The 22,733-nt window shown below is 44.4% G+C and overlaps 1 protein-coding gene across 1 annotated transcript in view; it reads left to right on the plus strand.

The window, feature by feature from the left end:
- Positions 1 to 13,540: 13,540 nt before the first annotated feature.
- Positions 13,541 to 22,733, plus strand: part of OCLN (occludin) — a 55,494-nt gene continuing 46,301 nt past the window's right edge. The window contains exons 1-2 of the mRNA XM_021700388.2: positions 13,541 to 13,697; positions 21,628 to 21,745. Of these exons, the coding sequence (XP_021556063.1) occupies positions 21,696 to 21,745 (50 nt within the window). The 5' untranslated portion in view covers positions 13,541 to 13,697; positions 21,628 to 21,695. The remainder of the gene's footprint in view (positions 13,698 to 21,627; positions 21,746 to 22,733) is intronic.

Genomic DNA, 22,733 nt, shown 5'->3' on the forward strand with positions numbered 1-22,733 from the left:
ATCTCTATGCGGGTTCCCCTCGCGGTTGTGAGATGGCTGCCAACAGCAGTGGAGCAGCGTGTCCAGTTTTGTGCTGATGGCCTTAGGGGTGAGTTCCTGAGCCAATCACTGGCAAAGGGACTAGGATTATCTTTAGCCACCAGGCCACTCCCCCTGGAGCTGGGGTGGAGTCAGCTTCTCCAGAAGCCCCCTGGCTGCATGGGGAGGGTGAATATAAGACTGAAATTGACATTCAGTGAGACAGAGGAAAGGGGACATGGAAACTGGGACATACTCGATCGTATTCAGTATTGATGCACCAGCCATAACAGTAGGTATTGTGGACCTAAGGACCTCACAGTCTGGTAGAGGGGGCAGGCATCTAAAAAGCATAGTCCTGGGGCGCCTGGGTGGCTTGTTGGTTGGTTGGTTGGTTGGTTGGTTGGTTGGTTGGTTAAGTGCTGCCTTGGGCTGGGGTCGTGATCCCTCCTCCCTCTCCCTCTGCTCCTCCTCCCCCCTTGCTCGCTCTCTCGCTCTCTCTCTCTTTCTCTCTCGCTCACTGTCTCTTTCTCTCTCTCAAATAAATTTTAAAAAATCTTTTAAAAGCACAGTCTTATGATGATGGCATGGATTTGGGTCTGAAAGACATGTATTTTTTTTCTTTATCCTTTTCTAGCTGCGTAATTGGAAGCAAATTTTTATCGTCTATGAAACTGAGTTTTCTTATCTACAAGACGGAGTTAATATTTAACTTGTGATGTTGTAGTGACACAGGAAAGTTACTTGATAATACCTGCTATTTCTTTTCTTACGATGTCCAAAATGTATGGGAGCACAGAAAGAAAGGAAGTTATCTACCAGTAGCCTCAGGCTGAGTTCCTGAATCACAGCTTTGAGACTAAGCACAGCTTCCAGGCGACACTTGTGGACACTTGGAATAATATCTACTGATTTCTGTTAAAAGGCTGTATTTTAATGTGACCTCATTTCAATAAAAACAGCCAAATTGCTCTTCTACTAAAAATTCTTAAAGCTCAAAGGAACTTTGATTGTTTCAAGTGGTTCTATGATGACCTAATACTGTGCCCACCTTTTGTACAGAAAGGAACAAATATTTGATATTCATCTTCATTGTTTGCTGTGGGTTGGTTTCCTGTTATTTTTTTCTCCTCTGTCTAGAGGAAGGAAGTAAAGGAAACTTCCTGGTTAACTTACTACTCTAAGGAGCATGTTTGGAAAGAAGTAAGCACAGAGGGGAAACATAGAGTTTCTCATCAAGATTATTACCAGCATAATTCAACCTCAACAAACGTAGGGACGGTTTATTGAAGCATTGACTGTTGTTCATGTACTCAAAGTAAGACAAGTGCAAAGTACCAGAAAGAGGGGCCCACTGGGAGCCCAGGCAAGGCAGAAGGGGAGCTTACCTGCAGTCAATGTGTAGCTGAGAAGGAGGAGCCACCCACTTACATAATCCAAGTTAGAAAGTGGTGTAAGACTGAACAGCCAAGAGATTAGGTAAGTTGATTCTGGAATTTGTGCAGAATTGGGAGGCACCACTTTTTTTTTTAAAGATTTTATTTATTTATTTGACAGAGAGATAGAGCCAGAGAGCACAAGTGGAGAGAATGGCAGAGGGAGAGGGAGAAGCAGCCTCCCCACTTGAGCAGGGAGCCCGATGCGGGGCTCGATCCCAGGATCCTGGGATCATGACCTGAGCCGAAGGCAGACGCTTAACCATCTGAGCCACCCAGGCGCCCGAGAAACCGTTTTTTTTTTCTTTTTTTTAACAGAAGAGGGGGTAGCTCAGTCTTGAAGCAGTGGCAATATCTTAAGACATGAGCCTGCAGATGCAAAGGTGAAAGGAGAACATTCCAGGTAGAGGAATTAGTGTGAGCAAAGGGCAAGGCGCAGAGACACAAGTAGGAAGACCAGGAAAAGAACTGTTCACCTGCAGGTGCACTTAGTCAGAAAAGAGAGTGTTCTTATCTTTACTATTCACACAGCACTTACCTGTCCTTTTGTTTTATTATTTTTTATTTTTATGAATGTACACCTCATCTCCTAGGCTGCATGAGGGAAGAGTGCTATACAAGAGTAGGCTTTGCGTTCTCCCCGCATCACCTGCCCTCCTTCATAAATAAACACTCATACAGGGCACCTGGGTGGCTCAGTGGGTTAAGCGACTGCCTTCGGCTCAGGTCATGATCCTGGAGTCCCGGGATCGAGTCCCGCATCGGGCTCCCTGCTCAGCGGGGAGTCTGCTTCTCCCTCTGACCCTCCTCCCTCTCGTGCTCTCTGTCTCTCATTCTCTCTCGCAAATAAATAAATAAAATCTTAAAAAAAAACACTCATTATACATATTATGCAGGTAAGGGAATTGGTTGACTTATTATTTTTTAAGATTTTATTTATTTATTTCAGAGAGAGAGCACAAGCAGAGAGGAAGGAAGAAGCAGGCTCCCCACTGAGCCAGGAGCCTGATGTGGAGCTCAATCCCAGGACCCTGAGATCATGACCTGAGCCAAAGGCAGATGCTTAGCCAACTGAGCCACCCAGGTGTCCTGGGAATTGGTTGACTTTTTAAAGGCAACACAGAAAAAAATTGTATCACAAAAAGGAAACTTTTTGAATGTGAGGTCAACATGTTAATGACTTAGAATGTGTTCCACTTTGGAAATTCTTTGTGTGTTTTTTTTTTTTTTCTTGGTGGCACTCAATAGTGTTGATGCTAATACTTGATAGTATTAGCAGATAATATGCACCAGCTGATGCAATACTTGAGTCGGGCAGGAATCAGCAATGGACACTGAAAGCTTTCATCGGATGAAAGGTTGCTGGAGAATAAGACAGCCAAAGTATCACCCCACGGAGTACTTCTTGGTTATAAAGGGTAAGGCACCACCTGATTCAAAGTTAGCATCACTGTCCTGAGACAACTTCATAGTGTCAGCCTCCTGATGTGATGGAATAAGAAGTCCACAGCATCCCCTATACAGTGTTCTTGCCAATGGGGTTTGCTTTAACTCTAACATTTGGCAGGGGGGAGGGGGCATACAAATCCAAATAGTGAGACATTCGACAGGACAATTGGACCAGATTCTTTTTAAAAATGACAATATCATGAAAGACAAAAATGGTAATGGGACTGCTCAAGAATTAAGGAGACTAAAGAGACACGACAACGAAATGCAAGGAATGATCCTGGACTGGCTCCTGGATTTTATTTATTTATTTATTTAGCTTTTATTTATTTATTTTTGTGTGTGAGAGAGAGAGCACAAGCAGAAGTGGCAGAGGGAGAAGCAGACTCCCCGCTGAGCAGGGAGCCCGATGCGGGGACTGGGTCCCTGGACCCTGGGATCATGACCTGAGCCAAAGGCACACGCTTAACCGACTGAGCCCCGCGGGCACCCTGGCTCCTGGATTTAAAACAACAACAACAGGGGTGCCTGCGGGGCTCAGTCGGTTGAGCGTCTGAGTCTTGGTTTCAGATCAGGTCCTGATCTTGTAGTCGTGAGATGGGGCCCGGCCTGGGCCCATGCTCGGCCAGAGTCTGGTATTTTCTCTCCCTCTCCCTCTGCCTCTTCCCCAGCTTGTGCACGCTCTCTCTCTCTCTCAAATAAATGAATATTTAAACAACAACAACAATAGACCATAAAAGACATTTTTGGAACAACTGTAGCTACGTGAGTATGTCCTTACATATTAGATATGATTATATATTAATGTTCATTTTCGGGGGTTTGTTAATGTTATGGTGGTTGTTATGGTCTGAATGTTTGTATCCCCCCCAAATTCCTCTGTTAAAATCCTAACCAATCTGATGGTGTTAGGAGGTGGGGCCTTTTGGGAGGTGATTAAGTCATGAGGGTGGACCCCTTGTGAATGGGAATAGTGCCCTACCCTCACAAAAGACCCCAGAGAGAGATCGGGCCCCCCTTCACCAAATAAGGAGGAAACTATTATCTGCATCCCAGGAAAGGCTTCTCACCAGAACCTGACCGTGCCGGCAGCCTGATCTCCGACTTCCATGCTCCAAACTGTGAGAAAGAAAATTCTATTATTTGTAACACTGGGTAGTCGCTGGTATTCTGTTACAGCAGCACAACCTGACTGTGGCTGTGTAGGAGAATGTCTCAGTTCTTAGGAATTCATGTTGAAGAATGTGGGGTGAAGTGTTACTCCCCCCACATCTGCAGGTAAGTTTTAAATTGCTGAACCAAAAAAGATATCAATGAGTATAAATGATTGAGAAAAAAATTACCGTGTGTGTTAGTGTGTGGGTGTGCGTGCGTGCGTGCAAGTGCAAATGTCAACAACAATCTTAACAATGGGTGAATTTGGGTGAAGGATATAGCTCATTGTGCTATCTTCTCGACTTTTCTCTAAGTTTGAATTTTCCAGCACAGTAACTTAGGATGAAAGTGAAAAATGAAAACCTAGGTTTTTCCTAATTGTCAAAAAGAATACATGCTGGGGGCGCCTGGGTGGCTCATTCACTTAAGCGTCTGCCTTTGGCTCAGGTCATGATCCTGGGGTCCTGGGATCAAACCCCGCATTGGGCTCCTTGTTTGTTGGGGAGCCTGCTTCTCCTTCTCCCTCTGCCCCTCCACCCCCGCTCGTGCTCTCTCTTTCTCTCTCTGCTCTCTCTCTCAAATAAATAAATAAAATCTTAAAAAAAAAAAAGGTGGGGCGCCTGGGTGGCTCAGTCGTTAAGCGTCTGCCTTCGGCTCGGGTCGTGGTCCCAGGGTCCTGGGATCGAGCCCCGCATCGGGCTCCCTGCTCGGCGGGAAGCCTGCTTCTCCCTCCCCCTTTCCCCCTGCTTGTGTTCCCTCTCTTGCTGTGTCTCTCTCTGTCAAATAAATAAATAAAATCTTTAAAAAAAAAAAAAAAGGAATACACGCTTATTCACTGAGCAATTTTAGAAAACATAGAAAAAGCATGAAAAATAATCCTATGACTTGCAGAAATCCCTGTACCACCTCCGTTTCTAGTCCCTCCAGCGGCTTGTACCTCTCAGGCACAGAGACCAACCTTTCTTTCTTTTTTTTTTTTTTTTTTTAATATTTTATTTATTTATTTATTTGAGAGAGAGAGAATGAGAGACAGAGAGCATGAGAGGGAGGAGGGTCAGAGGGAGAAGCAGACTCCCTGCTGAGCAGGGAGCCCGATGTGGGACTCGATCCCTGGACTCCAGGATCATGACCTGAGCCGAAGGCAGTCGCTTAACCAACTGAGCCACCCAGGCGCCCGAGACCAACCTTTCTAATGAAGATGCATGTAGGAAGATAAATAGGAGTCAGTTTGCATTTCTCAAGATCCTATCAATTGGTTTCTGATCACCCTGGCTCTCTTGCTCAGGTTTAGTCCTTTCTGTTCAGAAGCTACAAATTTCAAAAGATAAGTCCTCAGTGTTATCAAAAATTATTTTAAAAAACAGGAAAATGCTTAGGTGGACAGTTAAAATTCCACAAAATGCTAAAACATAAATTCATTGCTATGAAAGGCCTAAACCCCTCCAAAGCCTTCCCATTCTGTTAGATGAAAACACACATGCAGGTGACGTGGCATCCGAGGCCTGACCTCCACCTTCCTCAGACTTCATCTCCCACACACTTCAACTCCCATTCTCCTGGCCTCCTGTTCTTTAAATGCCTGAAGTGGCCCTCGATTTTGCTTTAGGATGTTCTTGGCTCAGATCTCTGCCTGACTGGCTCCTTCCCATCATTAAAGTCGCAGCTCAAATATCACCTCTTTGAGACAGCCATGGGTGTCCATTCTACCCTACGTAGTTCTGTCCATTGCCTCTCCCGCCCTCTCTCTCTCCTTAGCCTGTTTCACTTCTTTTTTTGTTTTTAAGTTTGTTTGTTTATGTAAGTAAGCGCTACCCCCAAATTGTTTGTTTATTTAAGCTCTACCCCCCAAATCAGGACTCGAACTCACAACCCTGAGATCAAGAGTCACATGCTCCTCTGACTAAGCCAGCCAGGCGCCCCGGCTGGTTTCACTTCTTTAAGTCATTCGTCACTATTCGAAATTATCTTGTTCATTTTCAGTTTAATCATCTTTGTTGTAAGTCTTCTCCCAACTAAAGTATAAGCCTCCGTGAGGGACCCTGTCTGTCTTGAGTCCATTGTATCTCCAGGGCTCAGAACAGGGTCTGGTACAGAGCTGGTACGGAGTAAATATTTTTTGAGTGACTAAATATTCCCTTTCATGTACAGATCTCAAATGTGCCACTCAGACCACACCCTGTGTGGGTTAGCGTCAACATTTCAGGAGCTGTAGTAAGTTTCCCTTTGCAGGCTCCTAAAGTTTCTCCTAAATAATCTCCAAATGAAGTCAGAAAAGCTGCCAAGCAGAAACCCCTGTAACAAATGACGGGAGAATTGTAATTCATACCCAACAAAATGTCAAGAGAAGGTTGTGGTTTGCTAGGAGTAAATGAGTTTCATACCATCCCAGTTCAAGTGATTTTTCTTGGGTCAGGATTCCTTGTGATAAGTTAAGGATTATTAGTACTTTTTTTAAAGATTTATTTATTTATCCTAGAAAGAGAGAGAGAGAGAGCATGAGTGGGTGGAGGGGCAGAGGGAGAGGGAAAGAGAGAATCCTCAAGCAGATTCCCTATTGGGCATGGAACCCGACGTGGGGCTCATTCCCAGGACCCCGAGATCATGACCTGAGCCAAAATCAAGAGTCGGAAGCCCAACTCAATGAGCCACCAAGGCGCCTCTATTATTAGTACTTTTTAAGTTTGGAGGCACAGGAACTAAAGAGCCCCATCAAGTTAAAATTAGATATAAGAACACAGTATTTGCAGTATTTGGTTAATGTTTACCTTTTCCTATTTCTTTTTTTTGAGCTTAAAAGATTCAGGAACGGGCGCCTGGGTGGCTCAGTTGGTTGAGCGACTGCCTTCGGCTCAGGTCATGATCCTGGAGTCCTGGGATCGAGTCCCGCATCGGGCTCCCTGCTCGGCAGGGAGCCCGCTTCTCCCTCTGACCCTCCCCCCTCTCATGTGCTCTCTCTCTCTCTCTCATTCTGTCTCAAATAAATAAATAAAATCTTAAAAAAAAAAAAAAGATTCAGGAAGTTCAGTTCCTGAAAAAACCTACAAGGCCAATTTTCCACTGCAAGGATGACTGATATAATTAAAACAAAGATCAGCCCCAAATCTCTTTCTCTGCATCATCCACATAATTGTGGCTGCAGTCTGTCCCAGACTGAAACCCTTCCCTTCTCTCTTTAGACGATGGTCTCAACTTATTCTGACCCTAGAAAGTTATTTTCTGCTTGTAATCGAGGAATGTTATTCACAAAACAAACTAAATGTAGGTCTCCAACCAACTTTTAAGAATGTCCCTAACTCTATTCCTTAAAATGTTTATTATAAAAGATAAAATCCCCACAGAAAGTGTATAAAACATACACGTACAGTTTAGTAAACTGTTATAAAGCTAATAGCCATGTAACCTGTACCCAGGGGAAGAAACTAGAATATTGCCAGCCTCCCCAAGTACAGCTTGCTCTTCTCTTTCACTCTTACCTTATTTTCTTAAGAAAGATAGTTTCTTTGCTTTTCTTTGTAGCTTTACCACTTACATATAGAATCCCCAAATGACGTAGCTTAGTTTTGCCTGTTTTTGAACTTTATATAAATGGAATCGTACTGTATTTTTTAAGTGGGAGGTGGGCTTGTTTATTTTGTTCAATATGTTTGAAAGATTCAAACTTATTGGGGACTCTCTAATTGGCTCATTCTCATCTGTAACATGCCATGATAGCCATTTTATAAGTCTTTTTTTTTTTCTGTAGCTGTGCTCTGAAATCTTTCTATGGGTAGGTAGTTTAAAGGAGTTTGGGTATTTTTTAGAGAAGGGGAAAAAAAGCAGTCCTAGAGTATAGTAACACTGTTAAGATGTTAGTTCTGGAATTAGATTACTTGAGTTGAATCCTGTCTCTACAACTTAGCAGGTGTTTTGAGTAAACAAAGAAAACTTTCTGAGAGCTTTAGTTATCCCCGCATTAATAGTACCTCATAAGATTGTTGTAAGGACCAAAAAAAAAAAAAAAGTCCATAAAACAACACGGAGCCTGGCACAGGATAATGATGGCGTTTGCAGTTACGATCATTCCACTTGTTGAAGTTCCCATCTAGGTACTCACTCTGTTGAACCTTGGATCCCTCCAGGTGGATCTTGCTCAATACATAGCAATTGAGATGCTAGAGCTTTACTTACCATGTGTCACCATCTTCTCAGAATTTGCCTTCCCAGTGACTTCCCCAAGAATTCCTCCATAAATCCGTACAAGGAAATTGCCCTCTGGGGACTGGGAGCCTCCCCACTCGTGATTGGGTGGGGCACCCAGAGGCACTTTAGGCCAGGCCCTCACCAACTCCAAACTGAGTTGCCCTTGAACAAATGCCAATCACTGAATTCATTCACTAAGCAGGTGGAGCAGAGGGGAAATACTCTAAATCTCTTTGTCTTCTCTCCCCTGAAACTAGTCCTAGGGATGTAAGCCTTGAAATGCTGTGAAGGAATGTACTGTTTTCACAGAGACAGGAGGTTATCCGAGAGATGGGCACGGCTCCACAGGTGTGTTGGAATGGGGAATCAGGGTTGTATTCATTTGCTCATCCAACAAATATTTATGGAATAACCATGTGACAGGGACTCTTTCGGGCAGACGGGTCAGAGACTTGTTAAATTTATTTATTTATTTATTTATTTTTAAAAAAGATTTATTTATTTATTTGACAGAGAGAGAGCGAGAGAGGGAACACAAGCAGGGGGAGTGGGAGAGGGAGAAGCAGGCTTCCGGCCGAGCCAGGAGCCCGATGCGGGGCTCGATCCCAGGACCCTGGGATCATGACCTGAGCCGAAGGCAGACGCTCAACGACTGAGCCACCCAGGCGCCCCTAGACTTATTAAATTTATTGAGACTTGTCATGTGGCCCAGCATATGGTCTGTCTTGGTGAATGGTCCATGTGCCGCTCAACAGTCTTAGGAAGAGAGTACTACTTACCATCATCCCATATTTACAGTGGAGAAAAAAGAGGCTTATGCAGTTTAATTTCCCTGGAGGATTAATCTTATCCAACTACTAAGTGGCAACATTGAGATCTGAACCCAAATTTCTGACAGCATATTCTGAGCTCTGAACTTTCTCCTTTAGATAGAAAAAAGGAAGAAAAACTGGTTTTTAAAATCTTATTATTCATTTGGCTGCATGTAAAATCAATAAATTTCTAATCACAGGTCTTCTGAGAATAATATTTACTTTGTTTCTGAGTCATGAGAATTTTTATCAAACAATGTTCAATAGTGTATGATAGTTGAAAATACTACTGAGTTGCTGGGAAGGAATATTTGATTAAAAATAATTAAAACTTTGCTACAATTTATTGTTTTTTTTTTTTAATTTATTTATTTGACAGAGAGTTAGAGAGCACAAGTAGGCAGAGCGGCAGGCAGAGGGAAAGGGAGAAGCAGGCTCTCTGCTGAGCAGGGAGCCCGATGTGGGGCTCGATCCCAGGACCCTGGGATCATGACCTGAGCCGAAGGCAGCCGCCCAACCGACTGAGCCACCCAGGCGCCCCGCTACAATTTATTGTTATAGAACATGATTACATTGAGCATGACATCATGTAGCATTCAACAAACTTTATCTTGCTATTGAAGAATGGTGTCTTTAGGTTTTCAGGCTGGCTTTTCTTTCTGAATATTTTCAACTACTACCTAATATGCACACCATTAGGAAATAGTTAAAAGAACAAAGTTTTTAGATTTTTCAACGTTGTGAGCATTGTCTGGGAAATTAACCTGAGTGGAATAAAAATACTACATAATATTCCAATAGAAATTTAGCTCACTATTAAATTGAACCATATGAAATTGACATTTTGTAGTTAAAAATGTAGATAAAACTTACCAATTCATATAGTTCAACTTAATCTGATTATTTCATCTTCATGAATTTGGCAATAACTAGAATGTAAGCCTCACAAAGACAGAGATTTCTGGATTTTGTTCACTGCTGTTCATATAGTAGGCCCTTGGAAAATGGTGGTTGAATGAATGAATTTGGGAAGTAAATAAAATATGGCAACTCACCTTCTATCCTAACACATGCCTTTGGGTTTAGGTTTAGTGTGGGAATAAGAAAAATAACATTCTATGCATAAGTTGGTCTCTTAAAATGATAAAAAGTTTAATTTAAAAACCTAATTCACCCCCCAAAATTGAAAACATATGTCCACACAAACACTTGAACATGCATATTCATAGCAGCATTATTGATAATAGCCAAAAAAAATAGAAATAACCAAATGTCCATCAACTGATGAAAGTTTAAACAAAATGTGGTATATCCATGCAATGGAATACATTCAGTCATAAAAAGGAAAGGAGTGGGGTGCCTGGGTGGCTCAGTTAGTTAAGCATCTGCCTTTGGCTCAGGTCACAATCTCAGGGTCCTGGGATCTAGCCCAGGGTGGGGCTCTCTGCTCAGCGCGGAGCCTGCTTCTCCCTCTCCCTCTGCTGCTCCCCCTGCTTGTGCTCGCTTGCTCTCTGTCAAATAAATAAATAAAATCTTAAAAAAAAGAAAAAAGGAATGGAGTACTGGCAGTTACCACAACATGACTGAACCTTGAAAATATTATGCTATTCTTAGACAGACACAAAAGGCCACATATTGTATTATCCATTCATATAAAATGTCCAGAATGGGCAAATTGAGACAGAAAGTAGGGTAGTGGTTGCCAGGGTCTGGAGGCAAGAGGCAATGGGGAGTGACTGCTAATGGACACAAGATTTCTGGAGTTAGTGGTGGTAATTGTACAACCTTGAGAATATAAGAAAAACCACTGACTTGTGTGCATGTTTTAAAATTCAGGGTGAATTTTATGGTATATGAAATATATTTCAATTTTTAAAAAGTGGAAGAAAACTAAGTTCTCTTCAGAACATATCAAAGTACACTATAAAATAATAGATGTGTGTTTAAAAGTCTGAGAGTATTAGGAAATGTTCCCTTGTTTAATTATAAACTGAATGGAATGTTTGGAGATTTCAGTAATCTGACAGCGAACATTAAGAGGATTAACCTGACTTCCCAGTGTTAAGAACACCAATTTAAACTGTATCATTCAAAAACTACATGGTCATGCTAAAATAATTGTAGCAATGATTTCCACACACACACACACACACACACACAATTAGATTAACTACCCGTTAAGGCTGTCATCATTTCAAATACCTTATATTTATATAATGCTTTTACTTCCTTAAGTATTGAATTGTGCCTAAAGATCTAATGTATGGGAGAGTCACATCTCTAACCATGTAATTAAAGGCAGAGAAATGGGTGGGATTGGACAAAAATTAATTAGCAATGCCGACATTCCAGATTGGAACACAAAGTAGAGCAGGAAACTGAAATTCTAGCCTTCAATGCAGACAGTTAAATTGCAAGAACTAAAATTGCAACATTCTGGAGTACAATTTAAAAAAATGTTTAATTTAAATTTTAGGTAGTTAACATACAGTGCAATATTGGTTTCTGGAGTAGAATTCAGTAATTCATCACTTACATACAACACCCAGTGCTCATCACAACAAGTGCCCTCCTTAATACCCATCACCCATCTAGCCCATTCCCCACCCACCTCCCTCCATCAACCCTCAGTTTGTTCTCTTTCAGTAACAGTCTCTTATGGCTTGTTTCCCTCTCTTCTTTTCTTTTTCTTTTTCTTTTTTTTTTAAGATTTTATTTATTTGCAAGAGAGAGAATGAGAGACAGAGAGCATGAGAGGGAGGAGGGTCAGAGGAAGAAGCAGACTCCCTGCTGAGCAGGGAGCCTGATGTGGGACTCGATCCCAGGACTCCAGGATCACGACCCGAGCTGAAGGCAGTCGCTTAACCAACTGAGCCACCCAGGCGCCCGCCTCTCTTCTTTTCTTTCCCCCCTTCCCATATGTTCACCTATTTTCTTTCTTAAATTCCACAGATGAGTGAGACTTAGGGTATTTGTCTTTCTCTGAATGACTTATTTCACTTAGCATAATACACTCTAGCTCCATCCATGCCATTGCAAATGGCAAGATTTCATTCTTTGTGATGGCTGAGTAATAGTCCATCACACACACACACACACACACACACACACACCCCACATCTTCTTTATCCATTCATCAGTCGATGGACATTTGGGCTCTTTCCATAGTTTGGCTATTGTCGATAATGCTGCTATAACATTGGGGGGCATGTATCCCTTTGAATCTGTATTTTTATATCCCGTGGATAAATACCTAGTAGTGTAATTGCTGGATAGTAGGGTAGTTATTTTTAAATTTTGAGGAATTTGGAGTACAACTTTAAAAATATATTGATCTACTATATGCATATATAAAAGGATACACAATGCTACATGTTAGATTATGAATTTCCCTGAGTGAACACTCCTACGGAATCAGCCTCCAGATCAAGAAATAGAGCATAGCACACAGAACTAGGGCTTTTTTTTTTTTTTCCTAAGCCAAGAGAATATTAAAATAGTTTAAATCTCTTGGGGGGGGGGGCGGGCAAAGGACCTTGAGTTGGTCATAATGTATACTACAGTATGAACTTTCTTTTCATGGCAAATTTACCAACAACAATATCTATCATCCTTCACCTTCATTTAACCACTCTGAGTAATGGTCTTTTTGTCTGGCTCCAGAGATTCAGAAACAGTTCCTTAATTTACGAATGACTTTTGAGATCGCCCACTTCTGGCTGCTTCCTTCCAACAAAATCTTTTTTTTTTTTTTTTTAAAGATTTTATTTATTTATTTGACAGAGAGATAGAGAGAGAGCACAAGTAGGCAGAGAGGCAGACAGAGGGAGAAGGAGAAGTAGGCTCCCCGCCGAGCAGGGAGCCCAACGCGAGGCTCGATCCCAGGACTCTGGAATCATGACCTGAGCAGAAGGCAGACGCTTAACCACTGAGCCACCCAGGAGCCCCCCCCTTTTTTTTTTAATTTTTATTTATTTGACAGAGAGAGACACAGCGAGAGAGGGAACACAAGCAGGGGGAGTGGGAGAGGGAGAAGCAGGCTTCCCGCGGAGCAGGGAGCCCCATGCGGGGCTTGATCCCAGGACCCGGGGATCATGACCTGAGCCGAAGGCAGACGCTTAAGACTGAGCCACCCAGGCGCCCCTTTCCAACAAAATCTTAACCAAATTTTCTGAGCAGAAAAGTGTTAAGGACGGCCTTTCGTGTCAGAGGGCTGAGCACCCTTGGACCCCCTCCAAACAGTCCTCTCCAGATCTCACTCGGCCTCGCGTCGCCAAATACTCCTCTGTTCTACCCAAAGCCCGCGGAGCTCGGAGCGCGCCACAGCGTGGTCCAGGGCCACCTGCACCTTCGGGGAACCGGGCGGCTCTTCTACGCTCGGTCCCCAAAGCTGCGCTGTTCCTTTAATTGGGAACGGGGCGAGGGTGTGCGGAGAACGGCTGGTTCCTCCCGCCTCCTGCTCCACCGCTCCCTTCCCCCTCCCTTCCGAGTTTCAGGTGAATGGGTCACGGAGGGAGGAGACGGCCGGAACAGGCTTCCTCGCTGGCGTCCACCTCCCCCCCCACCCCTTTCTCCTTCCCCTGCAGGAGGCGGCGGGACTCCAGGGAAAGCTAGCCAGAGCACCCCAGGGCCCGCGCTGGTGCGACAGGTGAGCTGCTCTCGCGCGGGACCGCGGACCTCCAGCACCGGCCTGGCGTTGGTGCGCATGCCCGGGGGCAGGACGGCCGGGGTGGGGGAAAGGGGAGGAGGAGGAGTGGAAGAGGACTGACTGAATTCCTAGGCTAGTCGCTGGCTGCGTGCGGGCGGCCCGCACAGCGTCAGGTGCGCTCGCCAAGTAAGCGCGTTCTTTGGCTCCCGCGGCCCTTGGTGGGTCGGGCGGGGCTGCAGTGAGTAGGTGAGAGGTGGGCGCGGCGCTGAGGGCGCACGGTAGCCTCAGAGTCCCCGCGCGGGATCGTGGCTCCGGTGCGGTAGGGGAGGCGCGGGGGGAGGACGCCCCGCGCTAGTTTCGGTGGCGGTTTCGCTCTGGGCTGGGACTGGCGGGAGTGGGAAGGGAGCGGGTCTGCCGGGGGAGCAGCGCTGGTCCAATTTGGAGGCTGCCTCGGCGAAGGGCCACTTGGAGCCGCCGATCAGCTCCTTCGGCGGAAACGCTTAGAGCTCCCTGTGTCCCGGCGGCGCGGGCACCTTGTCGCTTTGATGGGGGGCGGGCGGTTCCCGAACCGAGCGAGCCCAGCGCTCAGCTCTCGGGACTGTAATGCTGGGAGGGCCTCAGGAAGAGGGGCGCACGCCCGGTTCCTCCAGGGTCCTGAGCCTGAGGGCTGGAGCCGGGGGTGGGTGGGGGGTGCTCGCTGGCCAGGGCGACTGGGATCCCGGGGCTGGGGGAGGACCTCATCGATTCCGCCCCACCCACCCCTCGGGTATCGCGGGGGGAGAGCGGGGGCCGGTTTAATCCGGGAAATATTGCTAGAGCCCTGGGGTGGGCCGGCCCGCTCGTTGGCATCCAGGTAGTGGGAGTTGTGCGAGCCCGCGTCAATTTAAGCCTGAGGGCGGGGATTTAATTTCGAGTGAGGCTGTATTTCGAGGGAAGCTGCTCACGCTTCGGATTCTCACCCGTGACCCAAAGGCCGCCGCCAGGTGAGCGGATCTGCCTCCGGGCGGTCCCAGCTGGACGCGGGCTGGCGCGCACCGGCGGGAGCGCACGGAAGCGGACCTGCCGCGGGGCTTAGACACCTACCGGGAAGGGCCGGCCTGCGCGCGGCCAGCCGACATGTTGCCTGCGTCGGAGGAAGTGTGCGGGGAGAGCAGGCTTGAGGGGCCAAAATGGCCTCTGCTCCTTGGGGGTGGAAGAGCAATTCCGAGCCCCTGTGTCCCAGGTGAAGCGATAACCCCGAGAAGACACGGCATCCTCAGGCCGGCCCTGGGGCTGGCTGGGCAAACTGCCCACCTGGGAAATGACCCGGGGCGGGGAAGAGGCAGCCTTCCAGGTTAGTGTGTGGCCCTCACGCACAATAGGTGTATTATTGGGATCCCTGGAAAAGAGAAACCTTCCCGTTAAGGCACTTCTGGTGATGTTTGGTGTAACTGAAAACTAGTCCTTTCTAGATGGAGGTAGATGTCTCAAGCTACCCATTTCCAATACAGCAGTGTTGCTCTTGCACAGTACAAATGAATCTTTATTTGCTCTTTCTGGTATTTTAAAATAGACATTGTAAATGGTGGAGCCACGGTAGTAGGTATCTCCTCAAAGCAACACTTTTGAGTAGTTTTTTGCATTTATTTAGTTATTAGGTGCCGCCTTGGTTAAGTGATGGAGAGGAGGATGGCGAGATTTGTGCAGCTTCCGGGCTGTTTAGGGAAATGATGCGCAGTGCCTCCTAACTAAGAATCAGACAGTGTGCTAAGAGAGTTTTGTACTTTGTATCATTTAGTGATACTGACAACTCTAAAAGGTAGATCTTAGAACTCCGTTTTAAAGGTAAAACACCGGTAGGGGAAACATAAATGGTGTGGCTTGAAAACTGCTTCGGCTAATCGGGGCGGGTATACCAGAAAAGCAGCAGGCCTTGATATTCCAGCACCAGAAGGATTTGGGGTTTTTCTGGAACGCTCTACTTTTGACTAGTCGCTCTGGTCTCATAGAACCTTTCCACATCTTGTTTGATGTGAAGGTAAACTTCCTGTTTTCTTTGAAAGATAATGTTGGAATTGTCCTTTCAAAATTACAAGAGATTATTTTTGACCACACAAATTAACTGCTATAAAATCTTTCACCTGCCCACGAACCTGCCAGACGGGAAGTTTTCTTCAGGTGCATTTTAAGGTTTACTAGATTAGAGTCCTTAGCGGGCTTTTTTCATCCAGGTTATTATTTAATGGAAATACTGGGGTAAAAAGACCCTGAGGATTTTTTTTTTTTTAAGATTTTATTTATCTATTTGACAGAGAGACAGTGAGAGAGGGAACACAAGCAGGGGGAGTGGGAGAGGGAGAAGCAGGCTTCCCGCTGAGCAGGGACCCCGATGCAGCTCCATCCCACGACTTTGGGATCATGACCTGAGCCAAAAGCAGACGCCTGAGCCACCCAGGTGCCCCGACCCTGAGGACTTTTGTTACAGCTTTTGTTTTAGCCTCTAGGTTTGCAGCTGTCCCCTAACCCCATGGTTCCTAATCTTGACTGTGGTATGAATCACCTGGGGATCTTATTAAGATACATTCGTATTCGTTGGTCAGATGTGGGGCCTGGAATTCTGCTTTTCAGCAAGCTACCAAATGATGTCCATATGGCTGGTGTTTGACTCTCTTCTCTCCTTCAGACTGTAAGCACTTAACTAATTCGGTTGAACGTAAAGGATTATATTTACTGAGTGCTAGCATTGTGAGGAACTTAAAGACATTCACAGCTGTATTGAAATCCCAACTGTAATATGGGCTGTTGGTTTTATAAATCAAATGTTGATTGATCATCACTTTGTATCAGGGATCAGGCAGAAGAGTGATGGTCAAGACAGACATCTAGGTGCTTGTAAAGCTGGTATTCCAGTTGGGATGGAGATGGTGGCAGTTTAAAAAGTTAAAAAATAAAAAATAATTAGTGGGGGGGAATTTGCTCTGAAAATACAACAGGTTTGGTGGATGGCTGACCTGGAGGGCACCTGTGAGGAGGGGATAGTTGAGGTGAGATCTGAACAGCTGGTTCCTGCCCATTATAGACAGGAAATGCCAAGATCAAGGCCCTCCTGGGATTGACGCCCCTTTTTTTTTTTTTAAAGATTTTTTTTATTTATTTGAGAGAGAGAATGAGAGAGAGCGAGCACATGAGAGGGGGGAGGGTCAGAGGGAGAAGCAGACTCCCTGCTGAGCAGGGAGCCTGATGCGGGACTCGATCCCGGGACTCCAGGATCATGACCTGAGCCGAAGGCAGTCACTTAACCAACTGAGCCACCCAGGCGCCCCGGGATTGACGCCTTTAATCTAGGCAGTGATGCTGAAAATACATGGTGTGCTTAAGAATCATCTGGAGCGCTTATTTGAAATGCATTTTCCGATACAGAGCCCATTGTCTATTGCATAAATCTGCCTAATTTTAAAATTTTAGACAACTTACTAATTATGTGCCAAAATATAAATAGAAACATTTAGTACCAGCCACAACTTTAAAAAACTTCTTGAAGGCAAATTAACTATTGCTGCCTGTGATTGAAAAGGAATAGGCTCTCCTTAAATATGATAAAATTTATCTTTTACTTATGACAGTTGCTTTAAAGAATTATTCAGGGGCATAGTATTTTCAGGCTTTTCTTCTTTGTCTTAGCTTAGGTTTTTATTAGGACAGCTTTGGCCAGTAAACGTAAGGGGAGAACTTTTTGTATATTTTAACGTCAGTCAATCTTATACATTTAGTAAGAGTCTGCTGTTTCCCTTATGCTCCTGACTCTTAATTCAGCTGTTTGACTTGGTTCCCTTTCACTGGCTTTGGTACAGGCTCTGTGACCGTGGCCACTGAGCCCCTTAGGCCGGATCCTGTATCCTCTCCATTCGTTTTATTTTGTCCTTCACTCAACATACATTTATTGAGCAGATAATGTTAATATTGCCCTGCAGGGGGTTGGGTAACAGTCTGTTCTTGGTCCTTTTTTTCTTTGGCTGTGACCTGAAGGCACAGTTCCAGACTGCCTTGAAGGAGACTAATATTAGAGTTCCTTCAGTCCAGTCTCCCCAGAATATCAAACAACTTAAGCTTTGCATACATGGCTTCAGATAAAAATTGTTATTTGTTATTTTTGAAGGGTGTGTGGAGTCAGGGTAAGGGAGAGGCTTCCTAACATTGACATGAAATCTGATCCTGTGGTATCTTTTCTTCAAAGAATGGTTTCTAGGATTACAAAGACAGCTCTGCAGATATTTGAAGGCTGCTGTAGTGGTCCTTCTAATGTTGATTTGACCAGGCCAAACATTTCCTGTTTTTTCAGTCATTTGTCTTAAGACATGGTTTTTCTGGTTCTTGAACGGTCAGTCACCTTCAGGAGAGGCACCTCGTTGGAACATGATGTACAGATTCATGGTTATGCAGAAGATTATTTTTAAAGTGTATCATTCCTAGATGGAAGCAGCTGTCTGTGACTACTGCCAAAGTTAGGGATAACTTGTTAACTTTGTTGAAATTCTCACCAAGGAAATGCACTTTTAAAAAATTGAGTCTCCGAGACTTTATAAAATGATTTATCCATGCCACCAGTATTTGAAAATGGATACAATGTACCTAAGTGCCTAAACACTGGAATGTCTCACTTTCAAGATAACCACCTTGCTGTGAATGCTTTTCTCATCTTCCTTAATATATTATCTTAATTATTCCAGCCTAGAGGTCAGGCTTATCCCCTGCCCTTTGGCATAGGAGGGTAGTGAGGTTCAAGGAAGAAAAGTAGAATTTGTCCTCTCACAGTGAGCTTTTTTTTTTTTCTCTCTCTCACAGTGAGCTTTTAAAACCATTGGATTTGTTTTAGCCCATCAGTCTGGCCCCACAGAGAATTTGATATACTTGAAGACGGTGGGTTGGTTATCCTTTCCAGTGTTTTGTCAGCTGCAAATCTGGATAAGCTTGCCCATCTTGTCTGTGGTCACCAAAATGACCTCCCTCTCTGTCCTTTTTTAAGATTTTTATTTATTTGTGAGAGAGAGAAAGCAAGCACAAGCGGGGGGAAGGGCAGGCAGAGGGAGAAGCAGGCTCCCTGCTGAGCAAGGAGCCCAATGTAGGACTCGATCCCGGGACCCTGGGGTCATGAATGTACCGTTCTTTTATCCTATTTAGATTTTTTCAGTCCCAGAGGAATGTCTATGCATGGGGATGTGCTGAAGATTCTAGGGCTTCATCTACCAGTTTGGTAACCTCAAAAAAGAAAATGAAGCTGATATGGCATGCTTTGTTCTTGATAAACTTCCTAAAATTACTTGCTTCACAATATAAAATCTCTGGTATTAGAGGGGATATGATAACTAAACTCTGAATCCATGAAATAGAAGTTTGGAAAGGGATTTTGGTGTCTGGATTTTTTTTTTTTTTTTAAGATTTTATTAATTTATTTGACAGAGACACAGAGAGGGAACACAAGCAGGGGGTAGTGAGAGAGGGAGAAGCAGGCCTCCCGTGGAGAAGGGAGCCCAATGTGGGGCTCGATCCCAGGACCCTGGGATGACGACCTGAGCCAAAGGCAGACGCCCAACGACTGAGCCACTCAGGCGCCCCTGGTGTCTGGATTTTTGACAAAATTTAAACTTTAGCCTGAGTCTGGATTAATTTAGAATTTCCAAAAACTACCATGGAGGGGCGCCTGGCTGGCTTAGTTGGTAGAGCATGTGACTCTTGATCTCAGGGTCGTGAGTTCAAGCCCCAAGTTGGTCGTAGAGATGACGTAAAAAACTAACATGGAGCCTGGAATTTTTGTCATAGTCTTGAATGAGTGAGCCAGAGCTATAAAAGGGCTAAGTTCCGTTTGTCAGTATTTGACATTCAGCTTCAGAACTGGAGTCCTACGTTTAATAGTGTTTAAATTCAGTTTATCTTTTCTCTTTTTAAAGATTTATTTATTGAGGCACCTGGGTGGCTCAGTTGGTTAAGGTTCTGCCTTCGGCTTAGGTTATGGTCCCAGGGTCCTGGGATCCAGCCCTGCATCAGGCTTCTTACTTGGCGGGGAGCCCGCTTCTTCCTCTCCCTCTGTCTACTGCTCTGCCTACTTGTGCTCTCTCTCCTTCAAATAAATAAAATCCTTAAAAAAAAATATTTATTCATTAGAGAGTGAGTGTGTGCCCTTGTGCTCATGAGTGGGGGGGGGAGGGGCAGAGGGAGAATCTCAAGCCGACCCTGCGCTGAGTGCGGAGGCTCTCTAGGGGCTCCATCTCACTACCCTGAGATTGCCACCTGAGCCGTGGAAATCAAGAGTTGGTTGCTTAACTGGCTGAGCCACCCAGGTGCCCCTAATAGTGTTTAAATTCATTTTTTTTTAAATGTTCTTTTTTTGAACATCAGTTAGGAAGCCAGTCTGGACTTTTACTCTTCCATAACACTGTAACGTGCTAATGGCCTGAGTTGCCCATTTAAATGTGCATTTGGGTACTAGTTCCAGGGCTCTATACACTTAGGATTTGTGCATTTTTTGGTATGTTAATACTTGAGTAAAACAGTTTTTTGTTTTTTTTGTTTTTTTTTTTTAAAGATTTTATTTATTTATTTGAGCCAGAGAGAATGAGAGAGAGAGAGAGAGCACATGAGAGGGGGGAGGGTCAGAGGGAGAAGCAGGCTCCCTGCCGAGCAGGGAGCCCGATGCGGGACTCGATCCAGGGACTCCAGGATCATGACCTGAGCTAAAGGCAGTCGCTTAACCAACTGAGCCACCCAGGCGCCCCTGTTTTTTTGTTTTTAAATAATGTGAAGAAGTTGTCTTCCCTCACTGTGTTTGGAAAATCATGCTAATTGTCTTGGTGTTCCTAACATTCAATTTATTTCCATCTTTGAGGTTTTATGTGATAAACATTTGGGCAGCATTTTATTCTGAGAAATTTGGAATTGACTGTCCTTAAGGATGTGGAGGATAGTTGCCATTGATTCTAAAGAACACAATTTAGAGAGTTTGAATTTATTTACTTTTCCTAACATAATACCTTTTTTGCATATACTTTATCTGAAAAGGGAAAAATAGTATACAGTTTAATATACTCAGATTGTAAATCTTGCTCAAGTGATCTTTCTTCTCCCCCCAACCCCAACCCCCAGCTTCTTCCTCTTCTTCTTTAAGTCTTGGTCTTTCTCCTCTGCTTATCCCTGTCCTACACTTGATAATGTAGTCAGCGCTAAGAACTAAATAACTGCCTGTTGTAGTTGCTTTTTTCTTTCTGTGTGACCTTCTGTAGTATTTCTACAGACTTCCATGGAATAGTGTAAGTACTTAATAAGTACTGGTCGATTGGGGCACCTGGGTGGCTCATCAGGTTAAGCATCCGACTCTTGATTTCGGCTCAGGTCTTAATCTCAGGGTCATGATCTCAGGGTCGTGAGATTGAGCCCCACGTCAGGCTCTGCACTCAGTAGGGAGTCTGGTTGAGATTCTCCCTCTGCCCCTCCCACCATTCGTGTATGTGCTCGCTTGCTCTCTCTCAAAGAAAATAAAAATTTAAAAAAATGGTGTTACCGAAACTTAAAAAAACACATTTTAAGAAATTTTATTTTTTACATTTCTTGTTTTTTGAAGGAACGGTTTTGAAAAATACCATTTTTTACCTATGCTGTAAAAACTTTGTGAAATTTTTATTACTACAACTTAGTCATTAAAGTTAGTATTTGTATGCCAGTGGTGTGCAGAGCACGGTGCTTGGTGCTGTGAGGACCACCAGACTGAATGGTTGCTATGCTCAGTGATTTCCTGTACTCAAGGAATTGATGGTCCAATGTGTAAGGATGGCAGTGAGAAGGACAAGAGGAATAATCATGGTGTGCGAAGTTACTTGAGATTGGTATCATTAGTTTTCTTAGTGATGCAAGGAAACTCTGAGCTTCGTAGTAATGCCATTACCCTCCTTATGTTGCTTAGATTGGCTTATTTTGGGGAGCTGCGGGGCAGTGCTCATCCTGAAGATCAGGTGATCATTGACATCAGCCATGTCATCAAGGCCTTTTGAAAGTCCACCTCCGTATAGACCTGATGAATTGTAAGTAATTCTTTAGTTTTTGGTTTTTTCTTTCTGTCAAGCCTGTCACGTGTAAAAAATACGTATAGTTGAAACTTTCATCTGTTAAGTGTTTGCTGTTAAAAATAACAAAATAACGGGCGCCTGGGTGGCTCAGTTGGTTAAGCGACTGCCTTCAGCTCAGGTCATGATCCCGGAGTCCTGGGATTGAGTCCCGCATCGGGCTCCCTGCTCAGTGGGGAGTCTGCTTCTCCCTCTGCCCCTTCCCCCTCTGATGCTCTCTCTCATTCTCTCTCTCAAATAAATAAATAAAATCTTTAAAAAAAAAATAACATGTGTGTTTGTAAATTTAGATTAAAACAAAGCGTATAGGGCGCCTGGGTGGCTCAGTTGGTTAAGCGACTGCCTTCGGCTCAGGTCATGATCCTGGAGTCCCTGGATCGAGTCCCGCATCGGGCTCCCTGCTCGGCAGGGAGCCTGCTTCTCCCTCTGACCCTCCCCCCTCTCATGTGCTCTCTCTCTCTCATTCTCTCTGTCTCAAATGAATAAATAAAATCTTAAAAAAAAAAAAAATAAATAAATAAATAAATAAAACAAAGCGTATAAAGTGGAAGTGAGTTCCCCCCGAAGCTTAACTTCCAGGATGCCAGTGTTTCTTTTTTTTTTTTTAAAGATTTTATTTATTTATTTGAGACAGAGAGAATGAGAGAGAAACAGCACATGAGAGGGGGGAGGGTCAGAGGGAGAAGCAGACTCCTCGCTGAGCAAGGAGCCCGATGCGGGACTCGATCCCGGGACTCCAGGATCATGACCTGAGCCGAAGGCAGTCGCTTAACCAACTGAGCCACCCAGGCGCCCTCTTTTTTTTTTTTTTAATTTAATTTTATTATGTTATGTTAATCACCATACGTTACATCATTAGTTTTTGATGTAGTGTTCCATGATAAATTGTTTGCATATAAAACCCAGTGTTCCATTCAATACGTGCCCTCTTTTTTTTTTTTTTTTT

Source organism: Neomonachus schauinslandi, chromosome 7 (assembly GCF_002201575.2).
Source record: "Neomonachus schauinslandi chromosome 7, ASM220157v2, whole genome shotgun sequence".
Classification (NCBI taxonomy): Eukaryota; Metazoa; Chordata; class Mammalia; order Carnivora; family Phocidae; genus Neomonachus; species Neomonachus schauinslandi.